At 27.6% G+C, this 20366-nt stretch overlaps 2 protein-coding genes across 2 annotated transcripts; both read left to right on the forward strand.

Annotated features, from left to right (window-relative positions):
- Positions 1-428: 428 nt before the first annotated feature.
- On the forward strand, positions 429-11664 carry LOC113388297 (zinc finger protein 227-like). Its single transcript, XM_026625694.1, has 8 exons — positions 429-490; positions 737-812; positions 945-1001; positions 1060-1228; positions 3123-3439; positions 9475-9577; positions 10577-10978; positions 11357-11664. Exons 1-8 carry the CDS (start codon positions 429-431, stop codon positions 11662-11664), a joined length of 1494 nt encoding a protein of 497 aa, XP_026481479.1.
- A 1895-nt stretch (positions 11665-13559) lies between these two features.
- On the forward strand, positions 13560-17948 carry LOC113388298 (zinc finger protein 665-like). The gene is made up of 3 exons (XM_026625695.1): positions 13560-13572; positions 13679-13891; positions 17653-17948. The coding sequence occupies exons 1-3, from the start codon at positions 13560-13562 to the stop codon at positions 17946-17948; spliced, it is 522 nt and encodes a 173-aa protein (XP_026481480.1).
- The last annotated feature ends 2418 nt before the right edge of the window (positions 17949-20366 follow it).

Raw genomic sequence — 20366 nt, forward strand, 5'->3', positions numbered from 1 at the left:
TAATAATACATATTATAATAATACAAATATACTAATATATGATATAACAATGAATTTATCATGAATTCCAGAATCAATATTTATTATTAAAAAAATTTATATAAAATCGCTTATAGAAAATATTAAGGTGATGAAGTGGAATTTTATCTGTTCTAAAATTATGCATTCGATATGTTATTTTTCAGCTGTCTCGCACATATTAACTTATATTTTTCAAAATATTCAAAAGTCGTTTTGAAGTAAGTTTTGCATTTTAGAAAACATGCGTCGATTACCTTTTTAATATGCAGACAAGTGTGTGAGCTGAGTTAAACTCCAACTCTATTCAGGAAGAATAGTGTGAGAAGTTTTCCATTGCCATTTTACACCGCAGTACCTGAAATGAGCTTATTTGGGAGCATACTTTGGATCTATATTTTCAAGTGAAAATGGACATTGTTGCTGCCCGATATCAGGTTGCCAGAGGGAGCTTGAACTCTTCCACACGAGTGTGAGCCTTATTCCATGGCTCCATATATAGAATAAAACAAAATAGAATAGCATAGAATAGAATAGAATAGAATAGAATAGAATAGAAAACAATAAATAGAATAAAATAGATTAGAATAGAATAGAATAAAATAAAATAAAATAGAATAGAATAGAATAAATAGAATAAAATTTATTAAAATTATATAGTTACAATTTAGGTCATTTATAATGCATAATTATTCTAAAATGTATTATAAAATAATAGGAATTATTTAGTAAATGATTTTGTTTGCATCTCCATCCATCAGGTAGCTTATTATAGATCTTGGCCCCCAATGAAGGTATATTCTATAATATATATATATATATATATATATATAATATTTAAAGTAAATATAATTGCATAAAAAATTAATATTAGTTTATCCCATGTATACCAATTTCGATCCAACTAACTACCCTTTCTTTTCCAGATGGTGGTTTCGATCACAACTCCGAAGAAAAAGAAGAAGAGCTTCAGGAAAACACTCGTAAACAGTGGAAATCTTGCAACATCTAATATTAAACTGCGATGACAATACATCTCAGGTTGTCAAAGAAGTCAACAGCGCCAAAAATCAAGTTTATACCAATATGAAGAAAATCAGCGGCAACCCGCGTCAATTGTCTTTCTGCGGCAACGAGATCATCGAAGTGGCCAAGCTGAGGTCGGAACTTTCGGGCCACCAACCCGCACCTTGTTATACCACTATCACCTGTATGTCTCCGAATGCCCAGACTAATGAAACTTTTTCTTGTCCAAGATGTTCTTATATTACTCATACGAACATGCTTTTTCTATACACTTTAAGAGGGCTCATACATTGAAGTTGAACCATAATTGGGACTTTAATTGTAGACTGTTTGGATGATTCATATTTGTAGATATTGTAAGAACAGAGTGAATTATAGTACAATAGTTTATAAATAATTTTAGATTTTCTTATATATATAGATATATACAGAGTGTCCCAGATCTTGCCGTCAAGCCGAATTGGGGTGATAGTATTAACTTACATGTCCTGAAAAAAAAATTAGAAAAATATTAATCTCACGTTGTTTGTAAATTATGAGTTCTTAAGTGAAACCTAGAGCTTTGATGCAAATATGGCACTTTTTTGGTTATTGTGGTTAACTTTTATTAATTTTGTTCATTTAAGCTTTGGAACCGCAACCGTGAATAAAACTTCTAAGATAACAGTAAAAAAACGCAATTGCCCCATATTTTCAAAAATTAAGATTTCTGTTGAACTATAAATTTTAAATTTTAAATCTGGTTATTTGAGGTTGCGCGTTCGACAAACTTTTGAACTGAATGTTATTAAAATGCACTAGCAAAAACCATGTCATTTTTCGATTTTTTATTTTTTACTCGAAATTTTTCAATACTAAATTTTTAAGTATTTTACCATTTTACAATCCAGATTAAATGCGCCAACTTTCTATTAAACTTTCTTACACATTTTAGTACTTTTTTTTAAAGAAGGCCCTTTCTAAGTCTACAAATTGTAAAAATGTTAAATTTATAGTTCAACAAAAAGACTTATTTCCTTAAAATTTGAGGCAATTGTGTTTTTTTTACTCGTAATCTTGAAGGTTACGGCCCCAAAGTTTAAATGAACCAAATTAATAAAAATTAACCACAATAACCGAAAAATGATCAAAATTTCATCAAAGCTCTAGGTTTCACTCAAAATCTCATTATTTCCAAACAATGCTAGATAATTCATTTTTCTATTTTTTTTCAAGATAGTTCAAACTATCACTCTGTTTCGACTTCACATCAAGATCTGGGACACCCTGTATAATATGTTAATCCTCGAACAAGGAATTCAGTTTTAATAAAAAAACAGAAGAAACTAAATAAAAATATTATTGCAAGGTTTTCTATCAAGAACATGATCTTGATTAGAACATAAACAAACAATACTAATATTGCAAAAGATAAATAAAAATGTATAGATTATGATATGAATAAGATCTCTAATTATATTTAGTATGATTACTTGTTTTTTTTAATAATTTATCCATTTTACACTATATAAAAAATGCAAATATAATAATTATAGACATTCAAAATCACTATTTTTGAATTATTCAATAGATATTAATTTTTATTTATGTAGTTTTTTAATAATATTTTTAAACATTATTTTGTAGTTTATATTTTCACTGATAGAATATAGGATGTTTATACTTGTGATTTTACTTTTGTATAAAATTATAAAATATCAAAAAAATGTTATTTAAGAGTGCTATTTTAATTATTCCTGAAATCATAGTATTTAAACTACATGTATAGTGTACATACTTTAATATTAATTACAGCTTTGAATTAAAATCGTAGTGAATATAAATTGATATCGAAAATTATTGTATAATAAAAAATAATATATAACATGTATTTTATTAGTTATGCTTTATTTAGTAGTTAAAAATTATGATTTTTATTATTTAAAAACTATAATTTTTTGAATATTATTCAATATGAAAAATGTGCATGATATCCATGTTTCTTCATTTCTTTTACTTCTTTACTTCAAATTATCAAAATTTTTGTAGGTTGATAAAATATATTTCTGTTACTCATAATGACTATTTTTTATTTTCAGTCACAACCAACCTCTTGTCGCCATTGGTAGCTGAAACATTTGAGCAACTTAAAGATAAAGCACACAAATGTAAAAAATGCAAGGAAACTTTTACTTTTGAAATGAATTATCTATTACATCGCGAAGTTTGTGACCCGGAAAAGATTTTTATTTGCCCTCAGTGCAAAAGAGAGTATGCTTCAGCCCAAAGTTTCTATAATCATCGAAGATATGAATGTGGAAAACCTTTTGATCATAAGTGTCTATATTGTCCATATATGACCAGATTGAAAGGAAACTTGAAAGGTCATGTATTAAGGAAACATCCTGAGAAGAATGTTGGATTGAATTTACAGCTTTAGATAAAGAAGATTGAGCCCATGAGTCGACAGACAGTTAAAAATAATTTTAAACAATTTTTGTTGTTTTGTTCATGAAATGAAGTGTATTTTATTACTGTTTTTTGTTATCATGTAAACTAACGATGCATGTGCAACTGTTAAGTTGTTTAATTAATGTCTGTTCAATTGCATTATATGATGTTTTACTAATAGGCTTTTTAAAGCAAAATTAAAACTTTTTGTTGGGCAATACTTATTTATATCATTACAAATATGGTGTATAATAATTACTAATTTCCCTACTCGAAATTCTCCAAATTTGTTGTGTAATATGTAAAACACATTCCAATAATATGAATATTTATTTGAAAATTACATATTTTTTGTTTAGCAGATGCTGTATAAAGTGTATCCAATATTAAATTGAAATTATATAGTGTTTTGAAATAATTTTATTACATTTATTATCACATCGATTTTGAAATATGATCAAAATGCATTTTTTATACTAACTGTTGAAGTTACATTAATTTATAAATGATGGTTTGTTAATTTTAGCACGAATAATAACTCATTAAAACGCATTAAAGAATGTTTTATACATAAATAAATTATTAATTTTCCTAAGTAGAAGTTTGTTTTTAACAAAAAATCCGATTTGCTAATTTTATGTTTCTCGACGTTTCAAGACATTCTGAATCGAATGAGACCAAAATTTGGAAAAATATGTGTGTGTGTGTGTGAGCCGATTTTTGACCTTTGTCAAGTTTTTTTGAAAACGCCTGAACCGATTTCAAAAATTTAAAAGCCATTCGATGTATCTCGATGAGGACTAATTTTTCTCAGTTTTGTGCGGCGATCGGCAGAGCCGTTTCTTTGTAATTTTTAAAAAAGTGTAAAATTTTATTTTTCAAATAAAGAATTTGAAATTTCATCTAAATATCTAATTTTTGGGAAGTTCATGCAACTTGCTGTAAGGCAAAACACCACTAGCAGCCAGTTTGTATTATTGTTGTTGTAGAACTGATGAATCATTAGGCTTTACTTTTCACAAACAATGACGATGAAATCAGATTAACATTTTATCATTGTTTTTATAGCTAAAATGTTGAACTAATTTTATCATTCTTTAAAAAAATTTAAATACTAATGATTTATCAGTTCTTTAGTATCAGTGGTGTGCATCAAGTTTGTATAATTTAATGCTCTTCCATAGTGAAGTGCCATCGTATGTATATCAAATTTATGTATGAAAATGCAGTATTTAGTAGAAATCAAGTTTAATATATAATAACATATTTAATTTTTTTTCCAGATCCATATAGCTATTTACCGTCTAGAGTTGCAATATCTATTCCCAATCCGACGACTTTATTCAAAAAAATTTCAGTTCGTAATACAAGGACAAAGAAGTACCAGATAAAATTAATGTGCATAAAATGCGGAAAGGAGTTTTATATTTATTCTGAAAATCCAAATGTACTAAGAAGATGTTTCCATTGCCCAACCTGCTCCTTGGAGCGTGCTTCTGCAGATAGACGAAATAATAACAGTGATATGTTGTAAAAGTTGTACCTTTACAACATATCAATGATTTATTCAAATAGCAGGAATAAGTGAATTTTAACAGACATTTAAAAAAAAGATAGTATTATTTGGAGACACCAGGAAACATCAGGAAACATCATGCCATCGAGTCAGCCATCTAAACAACCAAGATTAAAATGACAATGATGTTGACCTTCAGCATTTACTTCTTGGAACTAATTTTTTGAATGTGCCTCATTTGATGAATTATTTATTATTTAATTTTTATTGAATCCTTACAACATTCCACTTTTATTAAATACTGTTAACTTTATTTGGTTATTACTGTTCAATAGTTTTATTTTAATTTACATCCAAGAAATGAACTATAAAGTTGACAAAATTTTCGAAATGTTATAGATATAGGTTTTATTATCAATAAAACCTTACTGGGCCAAAGATATGTAAAAAAATGAAAGATGATGAATTTGCATATTTTTACAAATATTTAGGAAGTATGCAAATTTATATTCAAAAACAGATTCATTACACATTCAGAAACAGATCATTCAAATTGCACATTTGCATTCAAAAATAGACAGTCTCGAATAAATTTTAATCACAATATTATAAATGTTTTATTACATTTCTAGTCATATTAATAGTATTGTTTCAGGGAATATATTAAATTAATTACATCACTTTATTAATGTAAAAAATTTAAAATGTGATAAAAATTTATATAACCAAAACATAAAAAATATAATATTTATCAAAAAACCAATGCCTATAAAACAATATGTGATATTTGATTTTTTTTAATATGTTTGTCACTTTTTGCCAAATGTTATAATTTTTTGTTATTAATTCTTCTTTAATAGTAATTAAAATATAATTTAAGCTATTTTGAAATACAGTTAAAAATTGTATTAAGATAATTGTTTTAGATAATAAGTTCTCTAGAAAGTAGATTTAAAAATATATTTTATACAACATCTAATGAATTTATATATGTTATTTAAAAGAAATGAAATATCAATAAATTGATTATTCTCAAAGTTTTAATAATTACTCTCCTTATTCTGGTGTCCATTAAATGTGTGTAACATAATGCTCTTCATAATATGATGTTATGCATATTTAATTTATATACATATTTTATAATTATTATCCTAAGATATTTTATAATTTTCTTTTTAGATCCCTGTAACCATTTCCAGTCTTCAACTTCAATACCTGTTCCCAATCCTCCGATTTTATTAAATAATATTCCAATTCTTAACATAAAGAAAAAGAAGTACCAGATAAAATTGATGTGCAAAAAATGCAGGCAGGAGTTTTATATTAATTCTGAATATCCGAATATACCAAGAACTTTTTTGGATTGTCCAAGGTGCTTTACCAGGTACCTATTATAGCCCTCCGCAAATAAAATTTCCTAAATTTTCTATACATAATTGTAACTTTTTTTTATTATAATAGCAGGGTTAAGAGGAATTTTAAGAAACTCGTATATAGTAAACATTGAGTTGTTTTGAATCATCGGAATATTAATAATAATAATCAAGTCAATCAAGATCAAGATTGAAATGATGTGGACATTCTTAAGTGCAATTGACTTACTGGGCCTAAGTTATTTAGAAGTCTGTTGATTTTTTTTTTAATTTTTTATTGTATCTTTGCGAACTGCACTCAAGTCTTCAATCCAAAATTTATAGTTATTATTATCATTTTGGATATTATAGTGCAATTAGACAAAATTTATTATATGACAAAGGCAAAATGATATGTTATATGGGAGAAACCAATTTTGTGAAATATATTAATTTTTGTATTATTTAGTTATTTTAGTTTTTATCCTGTATTTTCTTTATAATTAATTGTGCTTTTGGAATTTATTTAATTATATTCATAGATGAAAACACGTTTTTTCAAATATCTAGCTGATGGCAACCAGCAATCTGGACAACCAGGATCAACATGTGGATTTTGAACAAGAATTTGCAGACATTCAGCATTTTTTATTTCATAGAGCTGTATTTAGTGAATTTATCTCTTCTGGTGAACTTTTTCTATTTAATTTTTAACGAATCTTTGCAAAATCCAATCCTATTAAATTATATTAACATATTGTTTGTTTAATACTTTTGTTATAATTTACAACTAATAAGAGTGCTATGTAGAAGATAAAATTCTCGAAATACAAGTTTCACAAGCTAGAATGCAATTTCATGAAATATATTTTTCTAAGTTTTTTCCTATTGTTTTTTCATTTAGTCATTTTAGTTATTAATTGATTTAAGTTAAAATAACTCATAATTATATTCGTGTTTCAAATTTATTTTAACCAGATCGATATTAAAACAAGGTTCATAACTCCATATTACAAAAAAGTATGTTTTTACAGATGTTTTTAGGTTAGATTCATAATTAGTATCTATCTATATATTTAGTACATTTCAGCTTAAATGAATTCAAATAATATCTATCATTGTTTTTGTATTACATACTTAATTTCGATAGTTATATGATATACTATATATAATGTTTTCTAATTATCTTATATAATTATATAAAATATTTTTTTATATTTTCTCTCAATATGTACAGAATTTTTAATTATAATGTATCATTTTCATTTATTACCATCTCTATATATACCATTTTATTGACCCTTTTCACTCGGATGCATTGAAAATTCATATGAATTTCGCAATTAGCGAGTGGAAATCATTAAATTCATTTTATTGCATAAAAAAATTCATGTATACAATTACTAACAATTTCACATTTTTCCTCATTTCAGTTTCCTATCATGATCAATCTGATCCAAATAACCAGTTTTACATTCACAATTCAAATGAAACATATAACTATGGATCAGGATTTGGTGCTGAATCTGATTTTTGGAACCATCAACAACATCAGAGATCTGAATTAAAAAAGCTTCATACTTGTTCTCGTTGTCTGGGAAAATTTTCTTCGTCCAGAAGTTTTTGGAACCATCAACGATATCAGTGTGGAAAACCAGCATCGAATAAATGTGAAAAATGCGACTATAGAACTATTTTGAAAAAAAATTTGAAAAGACACATGATAAAAAAGCATAGTTAAATTGACATCTGTTGATTTTGTGATAAAGCGCAAAATTTATAAAAATATCTTAAGCCCGGTGCACACGACGCCAGATTTCATGATTAGTGCATGCCGGACAGTTTGTTACCTAGCAACGAAATGATACTGACATATTTCACGATCTTGCTAGCCAGATTTCACGTTTAATCTCTCTATTCACGATGGGAATATCCTTAACATAATTTCTGTCTATAACCGTTGCCTAGCAACGTCGCAAACTGATTTCACAACAATTTCTGTCCTCGACAATTCTTGCCGTATTTTATGAATAATAGAGCATGTCCTATTCGGCGATGGATGAACTGTTTTGTGGCTGATAACGTAATTTGTCACGTAAATGATTATTTCATTTACGATCTTGACATATTTCACGATCTTGCTAGCCAGATTTCACGTTTAATCTATTTATTCACAACGGGAATGTCCTTAACATAATTTCTGTCTATAACCGTTGCCTAGCAACGTCGGAAACTGATTTCACAACAACTTCTGTCCTCGACATTTCTTGCCGTATTTTATGAAAAGAGGATGTCCTATTCGGCGATGGATGAACTGTTTTGTGGCCGATAACGTAATTTGTCACGTAAATATCAATGTGTACTTTTCAATGTTCAGTTTTTATTTTGTGAATAGCTATTTGTATATATAGCGATGTGAAAAAATGCTTAGTTTTTGGGAAACGCAGTTCATTAATTTTAAACTTTTCATAACCTTTTTAATATTTTCATAACGATATTAATTATCTGATAAAGATACTGATTTTAAAAATCATTAACTGTTATGTTAAACCTCTGCATTTTATTATCTTTTTATTATTATGACTTCATTTAATTTTTAGAAATATGAAATTAAATCATCTCATTTACTGTTTACATTTCATACAATGCTCTGTTTGTACACTTATAAACATTAGTGCATTTTAGGCATATAAAATATGATTTGTGAAATTCACAGTATATATTCATAATAATCTATTTGAAAATGCATAAAATTATTATTAATCATAAAATAAGTGAAAATCTGATGCAAAACTCTTGCTTACCTTACCAGAAAACTTGACAGAAATCCTGTATAAAGAAATACTGGCGTCGTGTGCACCGGGCTTTACATAAATAGTTAAAATAAATATTGTTAAATTTGTAGAATAAATATTTAAATTTTATTACAGCTTTATAGTTCACACCCAGAAGTTTTCTTTTATGAGTAAAACTAATATTGTAAATTTTACTCTAGAAACAATAAATTGTCTCTATTTTATATATTTTTTTGTTTTATATTTTTTATTTTGAATAACTTTTAGTACAGTGATTTTCACAATAAAAAATATTGTTGATTGTATTTTTTTATGGTTGTATTATTGTTTTCCCCAGTCGCTGAATGGTAAGAGCTCTTGTTTTTCAACCAAAGGTTCCAGGTTCGATATCCACTTCAGACAACATGATATCAATCGTGATATCTCTAAAAGTAAAGATGGTAATATATTTTCAGGTGAATCTAGGCCTGTTGGAAAAATTATAATAATTAAGGGCATTAAATTTCTTCTTGTGCCTTTTTAAAAAGCAGCATACTCATATAAAAAATGTATACCTATGAAATATTTTGTGACGTATTCCTATAACAACTTTTTGTAAATTTTAAGAATACTCTTTGTATACTTTTGGCCAATAAATATATATTACAAAAATGTAAAAGGTGGTTTGTGTTTAAAAGTAGTTAACAAAATATAATTCATAAATAAATCAATAAAAGTTATTTAAACCAAAGGTAATTACTTTATTTTCATTTATCACATTTCTAGTTATCACATCAACTCTTGGACTAACTTTAGATGATTTTTTTTTTCAGATGTCAGAAAATTCCTGAGCTTCGTCGAAGATTCAGCAATATTCATAAGACCTTCAAAATTATCTAAATGTCCAAACTGTAATAAGTGTTACACTTATGGCACAGATTTAAGACGTCATATAAAAGAAGTTTGTGGAAAATATCCAGCATTTCGTTGTACTATATGTTCTTATTCATCTTACAAGAGACATAATTTTAAAAGACACATTTGGTTAAGACATAAAATGGTTATTGATTGAATGGGAATAATTGTATATACTGGTTTAAAATAAAGAATGATATGAAGTTATCTTTATGATTATTGAACTTATTGATTTTCAACAGAGGACGAAGAATAAATAGTGACAATACTCGAACTGACGATACCAGTCCCAAACTATTTCTTGGAAACTTGCTTTCACTTTTGTCTTCTCCATATTCAAGAAAATCCAGCAATTCTTTCTCATCATAAAGTGTTTTTAAATATTTTGTAAAAATATTGTGATAAAATTATTTGATAACTAACATCTTCTATGCAGGACTGCACATCGACTTCAAAATATATGAGCAGAACAATTTGTTTTTTAATATATCAATTTCATCATAAGTTGAATATAGTATTTTCCTGACTTTTTCTCTTTTTTCCAGGAAAATTCTACGCGTCCAAAAAATCTTTTTCTTCCATTGGCAAAGCTCAGGACCAAATACCAGAAATGGAAAGTTTTTACTCTTGTCCTCTCTGTGGGAAAAGTTACACATATTGCACTAGCAGAGATACACACTATGAAAAATGTAAACTTATGTATAATAGCAAATCTATGGACAATAAACGACTTTACAAATGCCCGAAATGTGGAAAGCCTTACAAAAATTCTGGAAGTATAGCAAATCATCTGCGATTGGAATGCGGAAAGGAGCCTCAATTTCGTTGCACATTATGCGATTATACATCCTATCAGAAATTTCATTATCAAAGACATTATTCATCTAAACATAATTTGGACATTACTGAGTCTTCATCTAAGTCAAATTTACAAGGGATACTGCCAGGCACAGATCATACGTATTATTAATAGCAAACAAGGTTAATGTTATAAATACGATGATATGGTATCATAGATATTATAACTACATGGACTGTTAGTCTAGCGCAAAATAAGTGCATAAAGATAAAATATTTTTTATATTTATTCTCAATATGTACAGAATTTTCAATTTTAATGTGTTTTTTCAATTTATTAACATCTCTATATGTATCATTTTATTAACCTTTTCCACTCGGATGCCGCCCCTCCAGCGGTAAAATACATATGAATTTCGCAATCAGCGAGTGGAAAGGGTTAATTTTATTAAATTCATTTTATTGTATTCAAAAATGCATTTCTATGCATATAATTACTAACCATTTTAATTTTTTTCTCATTTTAGTTACCTATAGTGATCAGTCTGATCCAAATAACCAGTTTTTTGGTCACTATTCAGATGAGACATATAACTATGGATCAGGATTTGGTGCTGAATCTGATTTTTGGAACCATCAACAACATCAAAGATCTGAATTAAAAAAGCTTCATACTTGTTCTCGTTGTCTGGGAAAATTTTCTTCGTCCAGAAGTTTTTGGAACCATCAACGATATCAGTGTGGAAAACCAGCATCGAATAAATGTGAAAAATGCGACTATAGAACTATTTTGAAATACAATTTGAAAAGACACATGTTGACTAAGCATAGTTAAATGCACAGATCATACGTATTATTAATAGCAAACAAGGTTAATGTTATAAATACGATGATATGGTATCATAGATATTATAACTACATGGACTGTTAGTCTAGCGCAAAATAAGTGCATAAAGATAGAAGGGGTCTGTGACGTCAATTGCTGAACGAGCGTTGCCGACAATCGTTGAACTTTCCCGATTGATTAAATGTTATATGTTATATGTCACGTGCCTAACCTAAAATAAAAATTTGTGTTTGAAATTGTTGTGAAATAATTATATTTTTGAAATAAAACTATCACAAATAATATTTGAATTACATTAACTATTATGATAAATATTATTAATATTATTTCTTACAAAATTATCAGTCATCTCAATTGCCATTATATTATTAAAACTAGCTGCAAACTAATGGATAGATGAATAGATATACAAATGAATATATACTAGCAAGTGTAGAATACTTAGATAAAAAAGAGATAAAAACAACAATATTAACTTAGTACGATTTTCCATAAAAAATTCCATTGTCAATTAAAATGCCAGCATCAAAAAAACTATGTATTCTGTGTTTGGTTTTCTGTAATTTTTCTAATTTATGGTTGAAACAAACAATTATAATACTATATCCATAATAAAATAATCATTTTTCAGTATAATTGCAATGAAAACTAGTGCCGAATGGCATCGTACCTTAAGAATTCAAAGAATATTAAATGTTTTCAAATAGATTATTTTTTTCAAATTATATAACTTATATATGTTTACAGAAAACTTTTTTTTTTTTTTTTTATTAACTCTTAATAAACAAAACTTAATCAATCGAATTTAAAATGGACGTTGTCTAATATTTATAAGACCTTTATAAACTGAATTGCAAAGTTTATGACATTAGGCTTTAGAACTTTAGCTAGAAAAAAATTAAAATTCAAATTATTTTCGATATTCAAAAATTTTTTTTGGAAATTAAAAGCAATCGTTTTGTCAACACAAGTAGAAAGCTTTTTGAATCATTTAAATCGGATGCTTATTTCTCTCAAAAACTACCATCTTGCATGGTATCTACGAAACGGATGGGCCTGCCTTTGCCAAAAACTAATCACAAGTTCTCCTCGTCATTATGCATTGAATGTGTTTTTGGATCATTCAAATCGTATGCTCCGTTCTCTCAAAAACTCGATATCTATATTCCGCACTCTTTACACCGTATCTCCGAAGCGGCTGGACCTGCCTTTGCCAAAAACTAATCAGCACATTTCTCTATCAATAGGAGTCAAATATTTTTTTAATCATTCAAGCCGGTTAATCCGTGGGCCCGAAACGTGGACGAAAAGTTGTATCCATACATGCACACATGCACACATCTATATTTTTTAGGTATGCCAAAATGTTCAGAAACGATCAAAACGTGAAGAAATGTAAAAATTTTCAATTTCGATTTTTGGACGATTACAATAACTTACTGACATATGACATTTAATCAATCGGGATAGTTTCACGATTGTCGTCAACGCTCGTTCAGCAAGTGACGTCACAGTCACTTCTATCTTTGTACACTTTATACAATGGAAAACATATGAGGACTAGCAGTCCATGTAATATAAGGACTATGTATGATGTATATGAAATTATATGTTTTGATACAACCTAAAATAGTATAAATGAGAAATAATATATTTGAGTCAGAGACACTTTGTTAATAAATATTGATAGTTTTCTAACAGATTAGAACTTAAGAATCCTATGAGTTGTGATAATACTTCCAAAGTATTTTTTTAGACAGCCTCTCGACTGGTATTTTAATATATTTTTTATGAAAAAATATTTCTATGTGTTGTAATTTGTATAATAAAGTAACAAATAAATTTTTTATTACAACTAGCTTGATTTAGTCTTATTGCTCAGCATGGAGGTTTTAGGTAAGAATTTATTTATTACAATTACTTTATTACGCCTTAGGTTTTTTTATAATTTTGGACCACATATTCGTATCATTAATTGTAATTAATTATACTATATTTTTAGGAAACCGATTCTACGCAGATACTACATCGATGGACTCTGAAAAAAAGAATACTAGAGAATGGGTATTCTCTTGCCCAAATTGCAAAAAACAATACGCTTATTTAAGCGCAAGGAACAAACATTATGCAACATGTAAACAAATCTACAATCCTGAAGGAGTTAATTCTGGAAAACTTTTTAAATGTCCAAAATGCTCTAAGTCATTTAAAATACGTAATAGTTTACATCGTCACGTTAAACTAGAATGCGGACAAGAACCGAAGTTTTGCTGTCGTTTGTGCTCATATAAGTGCTACCAGAAAGTTCGACTTCAAAAACATGCTTATGCAAAACATAATTACGTTTTATAAATAGTAATGGAAAAATATATATTATAAAAGGGTAGAGCGGGGCTTGAAGGTCCGCGGGCGAAAACGTCTACCACTGATATCTCAATAATAAATAACGTTAAGAATTTTTTAACAACAATATTTGAAAGTAGAGGGAAAGGGTGATAATCAGCCATCACCTCGATTCTTACGCTGTTGCTATGGGGATATAAACCCAGATTTGAAAATCTATAACATAAGTATATTTATTCGTTGTTAGTTTTTTTGGTTGTGAGCACTGTTGTTTAGTTTAAGAGACTTTAATATAATTTTTAAGTATAGGTTATTCAATTGTTTCATAAGATGTATTGTTAATTTTAAGTTAGATTTAACAGTTTTTTTTATATAATACCTATAAAAGCTGACACGTGGGTGGGGTAAAAAGGACTAAATAAACCTTTACCAAGGCAAAGGTGTAAACAATAAAAAGTAGTAAATAAAAAAATAAATTAAGTTAAAAAAAGCAATTTTGCAAGAGATAAATTAAATAAATAGTTATTCCAACTATGCTGATGAATATTTCTGTCGAAATACCAGATCAAGGTTGTATGCAGTTATCCTGTAAAAAATGTACCCATGAAATTTATATTTTGCATTGGTTGAATAATGTAGCTATTATTTCGTAAAATTTCTTTAAAATTTCCTTACTATTAAATATAAGACATTGGATCTGGTGCCCCCTAGTCGTCTCATTTTACCACGCCTATAGGGTAAAAAGGACCATGTGGCAAATTTTTGAAAAACAGAAAATATAGCACTTTTCTACAAAGAATGTAGACTAATGAATTAGTCAGAAGTTTTACTGAGCATAGTCAGACAGTTGTTTGTTTGATATGTGTTATTTATTGTGATATAATTAGTTTTCACAATATAATTGCTCAAGGACAAATTGGACCTTTGTGCCCCGCTTTGCACTATCTGATGTCTTCAGATATTTTATGATATAATGAACATTAGACTAATACCATCAGACTATCATTTTGTGCTGTCATAAAATGATCTTAAAAAAATTTTTTTTTCTATAACAAAATCAGAAATATAATAGAATATCTTATATATCTTTGTTATAATAATAATTCAACAAAAAATTATTAAGCATAAAAAATTATGTAGTTTGAATGATTAAGTATACTTATATTGCCTTGTTAGTATTAATTTTCCCATTACTTAATAATAATAATATTGTTAAACTAAAGACTAAACTTAAAATTCAAAGAGTTAGCGTATATTTTAGCATTATACTATTATTATGTATTATTATGTATTATATTTATAGTATTTATTTTAATTTGATCGATCATAAGTTAAATAAAACTTATTACACGAAACGCATCAGGTATATTTAGTGTATACTATATCTTTTCGGTTAAAATATATATTAATTACTACTTTATCATTAACATTTTATTATTATTTTCAGGTGACAGCTTCTATGAAAATACTGGGTACGATCAGAATAGTCAATTCTACGATATTAACGATCCAAACAATCTCTATATTTCACCGACAAGTTTTTGTTGTTCGAATTGCAACAGATTTTATAGGCATAAAAGGACTCTTCAGAGACATTTGAAATTTGAATGTGGAAAAGAAAAACTATTTAAATGCCCAATGTGTGCCTATAGGAGTCATCAAAAGATCACAATGCAGAAGCATTGCGAGAGAAGACATCAAAAATATATTTAATTTAAGATTTAAACTGTTGTTGAATATTAGTAATAATAATAATAATAGTAGTTTGCTCGAAGGCAGGTCCATGGTGTGAGAGCACCACAAATCTATGATTTTCCTCCCCTCCCTTGTTTATTATTTCCATTACCGTTTTATTACCATTAATTAATGACCATTAATCACTTTATATTTGTTTTTATGATTTTCCTTTCCTAACTTGTACTTCCTGCTCTTCTGGTTCTGTGCTTCGACTTTCAGTTCTCTGCATTTCTCTTCTTGCATAAGTCATCATCAGTAGTAGATATTATTACTAAATGTTTTAATCCTATTTAAAACAAATATAATTTCAAAACATAAAAATCGAAATGAAAATGTTATATATCTTTACGTTTCAATGGTTTCTGAATATTTTGACATACCTTAGAAAAAAAGTGATTGTTTGTGTGTTTGCGTGTGTGCGGATACAAATTTTTATCGGCGATATCGGGAACACCGATCAACCGATTATTTTGGCGAAGGCAGGTCTAGTCGTTTTGAGATACGGAGCAAAAAGTGCAAAAAATGGCAGGTTCTGAGTGAACAATCGGCCGATTTGAATGATTCAAAAACATTTATTTGTATTAAGGAAATTAATTTGTGGGACGTCGATTAGTTTTGGTAAGGAGGTAATACTAATGTTCAACTTTCAGCAAACTAAAAAAAAGTTGATCTATTTGTATACAAGAACATGTTATTATTAAAAGAAATAGAATAAAAAAAAACTTTTCTGACTCTTCAAAAGAAATACGGTCTACAGAATTTTAATGTATGGCTTTAATGCGGAGTTAATGCAATAACGGAAACTTGTTCGCACAAACACTTTATATTTTTTTGCTTTGAACCCTATCTTTTCAAAATCGGTATATTTTAGCTATTATGACGACTGTTACTACAGTACCTTGGCACAACCGTTCCCAGTCTCCCCTAATAATTAATACTACAAAACATATATAAGTTAACTCACTATAATAAAAATTTACGGTGATATTCCAGAGTTTTATGAGAGGCTAGTAATAAATTATTTAAAATACTTTAAATAATATATTAGATTTTATTATAAATATACTAATTAGAGAAATATTTATTCATATATTACCTATATGTAAATACTGTAAATATTTTTTTTATTTTCTTGAGAACTATTTCAGAATAATGAAGATAAATCAGTTATTTCGAATATATTTGAATTTTATTGACCAAGTTTAGACAGATGTTTCTCATTCATTTGTATTTTTTCATATATTTTTAATGGATTATAATAAGTTTATTTGGTAATTGGTTTATTATAATTTTTGTAATAAGTAATTGGTCTATCACGGTTTATTTCAAAAATGAATAATAAATATAAGTATTTTAGCAAATTGTATATAAATAAATATAGGCCAGAAAATATAACACATGAATTTTTTTGTTTGGGATTTTATAAATTTTCAAAACATATTGATAAAAATTTTGGTAAATTCAAAGTTTTGTTCTATCAATGCTGTAAATATAAATGTGCAATTGCTAATTTGCTTCTAAATTATATTTTATATTTTATTTTATTATTAGAGTAACATTGAACATGGGTTTTAATTTTATTGTATATAACTTGTATTGTACACATAAAAAGCATGTAAGCTGTATAAAGTTAAATATATCACTTATTTTTCAGAAACAGTTTATAAATATATTGGTGGAATATATAAATATTGCACATATATTTTATTACATTCTATTGTACATATACAAAATCATTGAATTTGCTTGTTCATTCACTTTCATAGATTCGAATACTATTTTGCATTAAATAGCGAAATGTCTGTAAAAATTTCTTCTACCTTCTATCCCACATATCTATTAGTTTCACTGATTTTTGTACCTTCAAAAAAACATATTAAAATATTTTAATTCCAGGTAAATTTCGCGATATGCAAGCTTTTGTCGACATGGCAACTTTCTTTAGTCAACCAAATATAAGGAGAAGATTTTCCAAAACGGTTCCAACCATGGAAGACGGTGTTCCTAAATGGCAGTGTCCAAAGTGCCAAAAAGTCTACAGACACAGAGAAAGTTTACAAAAACATTTAAGACTGGAATGTGGAAAAGATCCACAATTCTTTTGCTCCATGTGTCCTTATAAAAGTCATCAAAAAATCAATCTTCAAAGACATGCTTTGAGACATATCAAAGGGTACTATAAAAACTGTTGATGTCGTTGATAATTGTTGATAATTATTGTTAGATAAGTATTTATTCCTATTTTTATACAAAGAACTGTTGTATTTTTGGAAAAAAATAATAAATACGTATATTTTAGTTATCTTTATGTAAAATAATATTAGTATTATATATTTTAAGAGGGTTATAATGGTTTTATAGTTGTTATTAATTAATAAGTTTAATTTATAGAGTTGCATGTTAGTGAATCTACCTCAGGATAAAGTCTGTATATGTATATATTGTTGAAATATGTGTGATTCAATCAGGCAATACATCAATTAAAAAACTGTAAAAATTTATAAAAATTTTATTAAACCAACATGGTCTGGCAGATATCTTAATTTTCAATCCTATCATCCAACTAGCATGAAAATTGGTACTTTCATCAATTTAGTTGATCATGCTATTCTACTTTCAGATAAACAATGTTGAATTTTTAACATATCCTTAATCCATAAAACTTTAATAAATAATTGCTATCCCTCAACACAAAACACTATCATCCCTCCCTCGTGTCCCAGAAAAAAGAAGATAACAAGTTTGTTGGCACTATATGTCTTCCATACATTAAAAATCTTTTCCCGTTTTGAAAAAAACTGTTTACTTTTGCGAATTTGCGTTTAGTCTGTAATATTGATCGGACTCGGAATTTTCAAATTTAAAATCACCCACAAGTGTAGATCATGCCTCTAACATTGTTTATAAAATTGACTGTAAGAACTGTGAGGCTGCTTATGTCGGCGAAATGGGACAACATTGAATAAAATGCCTGAAACAACATTTAATAACTCCAAAAATAAAAATTAGAATAAAACGATGATAACGGACCACATCATAAGCTTGAATTATTGTTTCAATTTCGATGTTGCTACAATTTTAAATCACGAGTCGAACGTATCACAGAGACGCTTTTCAGAATCATGTTCTATACAATTGTACAAAAATAGTATAAACAAGAGAAATGATACTTCTTCGCTGAGAATTATCAAGTAGTTTTAAACAGTGTTTCGAAGTTCATTTTTTTAAAATAACCGCCCATTCCTGACATTTCAAGATTGAATCTCATATATATATAATATTTTTTGGTAATATATTGAAAACAAAAGGTAGGTACGATTCGCTAATATGTTTTTATTTAATATTAAAATATCTTTACAATTTACAGTAAGTTTAGTTAATACATATTCTTATATATTATGTTATTTACAATTTATTGAAATAAATTATTACAAATAAATATTTGTTCACTACAGTTGCATACATATATATGATATTTGTTACCTGTTTATTCAGTGTGTTTCAGGTAACAAGTTGATCGATATCCACTAAAAACTAATATTACAAATATTTTTGTTTCAGGTAGCTCTACCGATTTTGTCTATGAACAGTTCAATATGACTACAAAAGGAATCTTAAACCCGAATTATCAAAATCATGTTTGTGAAAAATGTAACAAGTCTTATGCAGCACACACGTCTCTGAAAAGACATTTACGTTTGAATGTGGAAAAGAACGTAATTTTTTCTGCAATTATTGTTCTTACAGGAGTCATCAATTTTGTACATTGAAAAGACATGTTTGCGAATACATAATGAAACGTTGATGACTTATAACGGTTATAATGCCCATCAATTTTAATCACTACTGCCACTCTAGACAGGCCTATGAGTTAAGTTAAACTCCAAGTCGATTCAGGGATGAAAAGCGTGAGAAATTTTCCAACGATATGGAAACTTTATGTTCCAGAGGTTTCTGAACATTTTGGCATACCTTAGAAAAAATGGAAGCATGTGTGCGTGTGTGTGTCCACAATTTTTTGTCATCCATTTCGGGCACGGATCAATCGATTTGAAATAGTAAAAAATCATTCGATTCTTACTGTTAGTTTTTAGGAGAGACGTGTGATTAGTTTTTGGCAAGGACAGATCCAGCCCGTTCGGAGATACGAAGCATAGAGTGCAGAAATAGAAATAAGTTTTGAGAGAACAGATCATCCGATTTGAATGATTCAAAAAACGTTTAGATCGTAATGATGAAGAGAAATAGTGATTATTTTTGCCGAAGAAAGGTGCAGACGATATAGGGCTAAATGTGCAAAAATTGGTAGTTTTTGAGGGAACGAAGCATCCGATTTGAATGATTGAAAAACCTTACACTTGTATTGACAAAAAGCAAAAAAAAATATATTTTTTTAATTTAAATTCTAAAGCTCACTTGGAATAAGTAATTTTAACATTAATTCAGTTTATATAATTTTTAGAAAAGTGTAACTCCGCTTCATTAAGTTTTTTTTATTTACTTTATATTTATTTTATATAAACGTCATCGTCCAATTTATGAGCTTATATATTTTGTCTATAAAATAGAATATTGAAAGTTACAGTATTTATAATAATATATTTGAAAAC

The sequence above is a fragment of the Ctenocephalides felis genome, unplaced genomic scaffold (genome assembly GCF_003426905.1).
Source record: "Ctenocephalides felis isolate EL2017-DRISC unplaced genomic scaffold, ASM342690v1 CF-g0.4_SCAFFOLD_03572, whole genome shotgun sequence".
NCBI classification, from domain to species: domain Eukaryota; kingdom Metazoa; phylum Arthropoda; class Insecta; order Siphonaptera; family Pulicidae; genus Ctenocephalides; species Ctenocephalides felis.

Bases quoted from the DNA above. Each gene is read 5' to 3' on its own strand.
- LOC113388297 (XM_026625694.1), top strand. From the start codon at position 429: ATGGACATTGTTGCTGCCCGATATCAGGTTGCCAGAGGGAGCTTGAAC. The intron at 491-736 runs GTGAGCCTTATT...ATAAAATAATAG, and splicing joins TTGAACTCTTCCACACGAGT to GAATTATTTAGTAAATGATT. The intron at 1,229-3,122 runs GTATGTCTCCGA...TTTTATTTTCAG, and splicing joins TTGTTATACCACTATCACCT to TCACAACCAACCTCTTGTCG.
- LOC113388298 (XM_026625695.1), top strand. The intron at 13,892-17,652 runs GTAATAGTTTAC...TTTTAATTCCAG, and splicing joins CTCTAAGTCATTTAAAATAC to GTAAATTTCGCGATATGCAA.